The 8477-nt window shown below is 38.3% G+C and overlaps 1 protein-coding gene across 1 annotated transcript; it reads right to left on the bottom strand.

Annotated features, from left to right (window-relative positions):
* Window positions 1-273: 273 nt before the first annotated feature.
* On the bottom strand, window positions 274-6600 carry NPM1 (nucleophosmin 1). Its single transcript, XM_075209784.1, has 11 exons — window positions 6440-6600; window positions 5698-5780; window positions 4676-4795; window positions 4176-4269; window positions 3459-3571; window positions 3316-3377; window positions 2955-3012; window positions 2313-2402; window positions 1185-1295; window positions 908-982; window positions 274-560 (listed from the first exon to the last, which is right to left on the bottom strand). The coding sequence occupies exons 1-11, from the start codon at window positions 6498-6500 to the stop codon at window positions 510-512; spliced, it is 918 nt and encodes a 305-aa protein (XP_075065885.1). The 5' UTR covers window positions 6501-6600; the 3' UTR covers window positions 274-509.
* Between the last annotated feature and the right edge of the window lie 1877 nt (window positions 6601-8477).

Raw genomic sequence — 8477 nt, 5'->3', positions numbered from 1 at the left:
TTGCAAACTTGTAACAAGATAATCAATCTTACTTCTCGGTGGTTTCAATGTGGGTGATCAGTGACTCAAAATGTCTAAACTTTTAAAAGTTTACCTTAAGTTGTGTTTATGATTCCAATGTACCTTTCAATCACCTATTATAATGAAACCACCTTTAACACTGTTTGTACACCCTAATAAGTGATATTAACCAAACTGTGCTTCAATGGCTATTAAACCTAAACTCTGTAAATCATATTCAGACACCATTATTGTCAACAAGAACAACAAAACTCAAGTAAAATACAGATTTATTTTAACATGTACATAAGGATCCAATTAATGTGTCTGACCATCTTTATTACGTTGTCATAATGGAACATTGAAATGAACAAGACAGGTGAAATTTCAGCATTTACTGGGCACAGTATGTTAGAAAATTGCACCAGACCAAACCGCTCTCCAACTTGCAATTAAAAAAAAAAAAATATATAAAAAAGGTGAAACAAAACAGCCAAGGGAAAAACAAGTTATTTTAGGTCTTTCAGGGCCTGTCTCCAATTCCAGAGGTCATCAATAATCTGCAATGATGAAAAACAAAAAGCAATCAGACAAGACCCATTTCCCTCAACATGAAACAGGACTCTCCTTAAGGAACTTGACAAATGGTCTGGTCAGGCTGAAGATATTTCATCAAGAATAGAACACTGACCTATTAAATACACTGCCTGTCTAATGTGGAGTAAGAACAAAAAAAATAAAAAATTGTACATGCTCTATTTTATGCTGTGGCCCTCATGCCAGCATAATTAGTGGGATAAAGTATGTTTACATACTGACATTTTCTGCTCCCTGCGTAGAACATTTAAATGTGATTGAGTCAATATGGGATAAAACCATGTAACAAAGCATAGGATTTGTCTCTTACCTTCTTGTTGTCTGTTCTGAAACAATTCTTCACGTAGTTTGTAAACTTGGCTTCAATTTTTGGAAGGGGACTGCCCTGTAGAGTTTAACAGTTTAGAGATTAGTCCATATCAGTATATTCCTAGCATGAAATATTATGCATAAAAAATTGTTTCTATGACCGCTAGCATGGCTGTTTAAAGAACATTTAATAGGTTGCTCTTCTCCATAATCCATTTATTTGGTGCATTTTACCTATACTGCCTCGAGTCTTAGGCCTTACAACAGAATAAGTTTACCTTTTCTAATGTTGACTGCATTTTTACTTTAATTTCTTCAAGTGTAAAGGGGACCTTTGGAGTCCTGGGTGTTTGTTGCTTGGCCTCTTGTTTCCCTTTTTGTTCTGGTTTCTGAAATACAGAAAATGTTTAAAGATATGATAACCTTATTAATACAATTACAGCATGCATAAAGTTTACATCTGCATTACCAGGCAAATGTCCAAAAAGCTTAAAAAAAAACTCATACTGACCACAGGCTTAAATCTACACTGTACCATGGTAAATAAAATACCCATTTCAAGTATGGGTATATGTGACTAGTTTAAAATAAAATTCCAACTGTGCAGCATTATATTTGCAGCTATAGAACATCATTGGTATACATTTTTAACTGCTTGTTTATATACCATAAACCTGTAATTGATACTCTGAGCTCCACTAAATTGATGTCCAAGCAATGATTTTAGGGGTTTTACCCTGACTATATTACATATGAAGACTGCCGAGTGGTGTTTTATTTACCAACACCCTGTGTCTGAGCTTAAAGGATAATTCAAAACTTTTGCTTAAACAAAAAGGTATCACTGACAAAACATGTTTCCAGCCAATGGCAATATCAACCCTGTCCTAGACTCTCAAACACTAGGTAACCTCTATGTTGGAGTTTATTAATCAATGATGATTTTTTGAAGTCATATTGGAATCTATAGTTCAGTTCACAAGGATTGTCCCTCCCTTTAATTGAAATCTCCTGGGCAAGGTGGTGTCTGCAGCTTATTCTACTGTTTAGAAACCGTAATATGAAAAGCTCTTGAGCAGGGCTGATGGAACAAGTGGCTCTCTAGGTGACTTCTGCCATACCTGCATTATGTGCGAACCTTACTTTGAATAGTGGAACAGCACAATAGTAATGGGCGGCTGTTGACAAAGAACCTGGGGGCCTTGTGCCGAGGTGACCTGGAATACATTGAGGACCCACCACCCAGGGAGACTGAATTCTGCCTCCAAGCAGTCACAATCACTTCCCCATCACAATGAACATTCAACTATAGCAAAAAATAAGTGCAACAAATCCAATATGTCTGCAAACCATTTCATGAGGAACATGAACTCAACTGCAGTTGACATGTTAATGTGAATACTTACTTTTGGAGTTTTAACTGGTGTGGACGGTGCAGAAGCTTTTCCATTGTGGTTTGATTTTTGAGCAGATTTTGCTTTTGTAACTTGAGTAGGCTATGACAAGAATAGTAAATTCTGTAAGCAGTAATCTATACTTAACTGGTTAAACAGAATGATATATGCAACTTTCACAACCATTATAACCTAAAGAAAGGCGCACATCTTGGAATTGTTGAAGTTCCCTACATTAAGATCCTTAAAGATACTAATCTGACTAGATTGTATGTAAAGCGCCATATAAATAAGTACCATTTGTAGTGCTTACAAGAATTTCAGTTGACAAATAACCTTTTCATAGTCCATAAAGCAGACAATACAATGTTGACACTTATTCTATTGTAGGTTATCACTTACAAGCAACCTGACTTTTCTAATTGAAACTTGTGAATTGTAAGTTTGATCCTCTGGCATTTTTTTGCATTTCCCCACTTTCAAAATGAGTTATGTGATCACTGCTCAATATACAGATTCAACAAACAGTATCCCAAATAAGTAATGATACCACATGTGTTTTACATATATTCATGTCACTTGTGTATTTTATGCAGTTTTCCACTAATACATCACTGGAGAAAAGTTAGGGCTTGCCTTTAAAGTACACAGTACCTTTTTTACTGGTGTTTCTTCCTCCTCATCCTCTTCGTCCTCTTCATCATCATCCTCCCTTAAAGAACAAATATTGTTTACAACTGATATTTACACTTATGAGAATTCATAAACTGGCCAAAACAAGTTTTTTAAAGCTTGCAATCAAGCAAACAATGAGGGAAGAGAAGTATATCTTGAACTATTGTGTTTTAACTTTTTGTTCATATAAACTTCCAATTATTCTTTCGGCATCAGCCTAATAACATTGCTACCTGAAGTCCATCGGGGTCATCTACTGACTATGCATCACACAAGAACCAAGAGGCACACACCACACAGATCATACATTGAACTATAATAACCACAAAGTACTACTCACTCATCAAAGTCTTCATCGTCTTCGTCATCATCATCTTCATCGTCTTCTAATTTTGGCTTTTTCTGTAAACAAGACAAAGTTAAGACAAGTCTTCAAAAGAAATAAAAAATAGACCCCCCCCCTCCTTCTTAGGATTGCCATACCTGTGGAACCTTTGATGTGGAAGCAGCAGGCCTTTTTGAATTCCTTGTGCTTTCTGTATTTTCTTCCTCTTCATCATCTTCCTCCTCATCAGATGACCCCAAATCTTCTAAGGCTGAAAAAGAAAAATTTACATTTTCTAGGATCAGAATGGTAAAAACAGCAAGCTGAAAACAATTAATGGTCAATTTCTGATTTCAGAGTGGAATCCCTTGAAGCATAGGTACACAAGCCACATCCTGTAATGAGGCTCACAATGTTACTATTTGCAGAAAATAGGAAAGATATTAGTGTACCTTAATTTATGTCATGTCTAGCAATATTCTTTTCACTATTTGAGGATGCCTACCTCAGGTGGACTATGGCTACCAGGAAAACAAAGATAAGGCAAAAACACTGGACCCCAAGGTAAGCGATATCCTAGAATAATGTCTAACTTTAGGAACGCCACCTAAAACTGAGCTGTCAATATGATGGGTAGCCATCCTTCAAAGGAATGAGCAGTACCTCACTCCACTCAACCATTTAATCTCCTTCAGAGTAAGCAACAAATAAACCTGTCCCAAGGCCTTAACAGCTCATTTATGCTTTGTAAGGAACATTTACACAAAGTAGAAGTTATTCGGTCAAGCTCTAAAGGTAAAAAGGGTTTCAAATATGGTATTAGCATGTACTGTGATTGCAGAATACAAACATTCTTACTATTATTCAATACTTACCAACAAGATGCTGCCCACTGACATACACAGGACCTGAACCAGATTTAAGCCTCAAAACAACTGGAGGTGTAATTTCAAATCCACCAAGAGATACCTAGAAGGAAATTGTGTTCTATTTATTTGAAAAATATTTAGTTATTCCTAAAGATAATCAAAATTGGTATGTGTAAGAGATTCAGGTATGGCAATAGAAACAGGAAGAGTAGAATCAAACTATTTAAAACCAACTATCAATGTTGTATGACCAGAATCACCCAGAAAGCAACACTTTTAACCACAGTGTGCTAGCATTTAGCAGCATTACTAGACCTTCAAAGAGTAACAGCAAGTACATATACACAGTATAGATATCTGATCAAACTGTCGCAACTATTTTTTCAAAGCTTGTTTTAAATTTAATTGAAAATCCATTTTCAAAGGCCTACCACTTTATGACAGGGATAGCTGATATTTAAGCTTCATTAGTGCACCAGTAACCCATGGAACTATTTGATACGTACCGTTGGTTGTACAGTCGGTTTCAAGGATGCAAGCACAATCTTTAATGTTTTTCCTTCATAGCTCATCCCTTCTGCTTCAACAATATGTAGTTCATCTTTAGCACCAGCACCTAAACTAACCTGCAATAACCAAAATCAGTGTAAACGTTATAAAATTATAGAGCAGATACATCAGTTATGGCCTCTGTAGCACCTTTACACCCTAAGGGGGCTATTCATGAATAAATAAGTCATGTAGCAACCAAGTTTTCTGCATTGTTTAGGCATTTTAGAAAACTTGTCATTTACAAAAAACACAGGAGATATCAGATCGCTCATGCATTATGCAAATTGCCACATTAACTGCAGTCTCCCATAATAGGGACTGCGGTCAACTTTATCAAGTTCAGAAAAGTTTAGCTTTTCGAAACCCAAAACTGTCTGAAGATGGTCGTTAGCCACTGAATCCTATGGGGAGGGCACTGCAGTAAAGAGACCCTCGACTACCTCATAACCACTTACCTGCTCTCGCCTCCAGGTTACTATCACAGTCACGCATGTACAGCGCAACTGTGCAATAGTGACCACAGAGCAGAGACAAATGGGACCTTGACAGCCTCCTATTGGATGATTTTTTTCCCCCATAAATTACAGGGTGTGGGGAGGGGGGCACTCATCTTTAAAAAAAACAAAACACTTTAAGAAGCATGAATTCATTTTGAGTACGCACATGAAGATATTAAAACAGACAGGATTGAAAGCCACAAACAAGGCAGAAAGCTATGCATTATGTAAATAGAAAACACCAGCACAATTAGCACACTGGCTTTGTGTATGGGATTAAGTCACAGGTAGAAGTGGGCAAAATAGGTAGGAAAAGCCTTTATAGTAGGATTATGAGCCAGCCAAGAGACTGAATTGAGGTTGATATGAAGCAACATTACAGTAGCCCAGGCAGCAAAGCTCAACTACCTATGAGAATTTTAACAATTAGGACAGCATGGGTCACATTCATTGATATTTGCTCTTTCAATAATACTTACTGTTCTCAAAGACAACTGGTGTTCATTTTCATCATCATCCACCTTAAAAACATACTCCTTTTTGTCTGCCTTAAGTTCACAACCTACAAAAGAAAAAAGGTTTATAAAGCTAAACGCATATTTTACCCCAAAATAGATGCAGTATACACCAATCTTAGACAATAAAATAATAGTGTTTCTATTTCGTTTATTAGCGCCTGGTCTGTACCCAGGTGATGGTCGGCAGTCATGCACTCACCTGTTTCCAATCATCTAACCAAAAATAATGTCGTATTTTTTCGTATGAGAAGGAAATGCGATATTTTATCGCTTGCTAGCCCACATTATGTACCCATCAACCACTGACCCGCTCATTACTCACGTGTAGCAGCAAACCCACCCCCCCCCCACCCAAGCCGGGCTTCGGCTGCCTAGCACATGACTAACACGTGGCAGACTGGGGGCTCCGTGACCTTCTACCAATACAATAGACTATCGCTCACCTGCATCTAGCGACGCAGGCGATATCAAGCTTTACTACAGATATAACAATGCAGAAAACGAACCCATCCGGAAGTGTGCAATGCGAGCAATAAGCCCACTGTGCCTGATTGAGTCCTTTAAGGAGTCACGCACTACGTATAATAGTATAGATGGATGCCACGGACATAATCAATGTGCGAGCGGCCTTCCGGGAGCACCGAGCACGCTGCACCGTATAGAAAACGCCGTGCAAGTCAAAGAGAAGCTACGAAGCAATTACCGAAGAGGAAGTTCTGTGGGCGAAGGGGAGCCATGTTCTCCATGTCCATGCTGTCTTCCATTCCTCCTACTGTTGCTGTAACTACCGCAGCACACACGCCAACTAGTTACAATGGACGGTCTACTGAGTGAGGGCGGCCGCGAGGGTGACCAGCGTTTATATGGGCGGCCTAGTCCTCGCGAGAACAGAAGCAGGAGGGCGGTGCTGACTGCACTTCTCAGTAAGCTGAGTGCCGATTGGCTGGCCGCCTGGCGTAGTGTTCAGAGATGTGCGGGTGTTGTGTCGTGTATATTAATCTGCCATGGTGGGCATTTTGTTCCTGCTTCCTCGGCGCTGTATTTTGTTTGTAAATGAAGTCACTGATTGATGTAGAAGTGCAGGAGCGAGGTATCTACCATGAGGGGAATTTTTGTTTTAACACAACATATGCCTGGTAGCTTTACCGGCCGGGGCTGGAGATGTCCAAACACCTAAACTCAACATTTAAAACGTGCTTTGTGGTATTTTGTAAATACATTTCTGTTTGGAAGTGAGGTCATTGTAGGGTGGGGTGTGGTTAAAACACAGGATCTCACAAGAGGCCTGGCCCATAATCTTGCCAGAGCCATAGTAAATGCACAAAGCTTTGTGTGTCTGTGTGGGTGACTGGATCCGGCTGTACATTAGCAGTACCATGTGTTATTTCAGACTGTTGTGGGAGGGCAGAAACCCTCCTAAGCAGCTGCTCCCTCCTGCATGGTGAATGCTGTAAAATGGTTTTCTCCTGAAGAATTGTAACATCAAAATCTTCAATCTAGCTCCCTTGCATGGTCTAACGAGGCCCATGACTATAAGAGCTCACATAGACGAATTCCCATGCACACTCCATTTGCCATTCATTGTGGCTTCTGGAATGGAGTGCAGCGTGCATGATTTAAAAAAAATTTTTTCATAGCACTAACAGTCAACGTTCGCATAAATATTGATGTTAATTCTCTTTACAATCACCACAACCACCATTCTAATTACTGAGTACATACACTTGCGCTTCCGTTCATGCCCATAGATGATCATAAACCAAGTGTTCTATTCATAACCAGATGGTATTTCCCGCTTAGGACTCAATGATATCATCATATGAAATGTGTACATGTATGGAAAAACACAAAAAACATACAAAACCACATAGCGTATTATGTAAACGTATAGTATAATACTTCAAGTCCACCTCCAGAATGATAATATGTGTAAAAGTCCTAAAATATGTTGTTTTTTTCTCACAGCACCACACTCGTGATATCTTCTCCTCAATATAACAATGCAGAAAACGAACACTGATAGCAGATACAATCTCCATTTTTTGTTAGCCCTGTATATTAGGAACCATAGCAGGCACAGCCTCTAAACCTGTCAGACTTATACATAATTAATCATATTACTAAGTGTATCCCTTTGTTGGGACAGAGTATAGTTTGATGGCTTACATTGTCCTTATTTCTTCAGATAGATAATGAACCTGTTACTAATGGAAATGTTCATACTATTCAACTGACACATACCAGCTATACTATTTTAGTATACTACATCTCTGTCCTTGAGAATTGTATCAGGACAGTGATTAGGGCTCTAATTTAAAGGAGAATATTTGATTTGGTAGTCTATGGTATCTATTATGATAAGATAGACAGAGGATAGATATTTTTATAAACATACCTCTGCATTAGGACCTGATATTTGCCCACTGACCCTTCAATTTATATCATATTACATGATTTATTAGCCCTAAGAATTTGACCATAGAGCGATTGTTGCAGTTGATTTGCAACTTTTAATTTCACTATTTTTGTTTTCTTTTAACTATTTCGCGTAGCTTTCTTTTTGCTAGGATGTGTGTATTTTAACATATACCAATAAAGATTTGCTTTTTATCACATACATCTCCATTAACCTCGTATCCTAGAGTGCCCCACGTTATAACCTCTGTTCTGTCTCTTCTTGTTACCAATATATTTTTAGGTTATAGGGTGCACCTTTCAGCGATTCTGCTGATTTCAATGAT

Source organism: Mixophyes fleayi, chromosome 4, assembly GCF_038048845.1.
Source record: "Mixophyes fleayi isolate aMixFle1 chromosome 4, aMixFle1.hap1, whole genome shotgun sequence".
Lineage (NCBI taxonomy): Eukaryota > Metazoa > Chordata > Amphibia > Anura > Limnodynastidae > Mixophyes > Mixophyes fleayi.
This window is presented reverse-complemented; position numbering and strand designations above follow the sequence as displayed.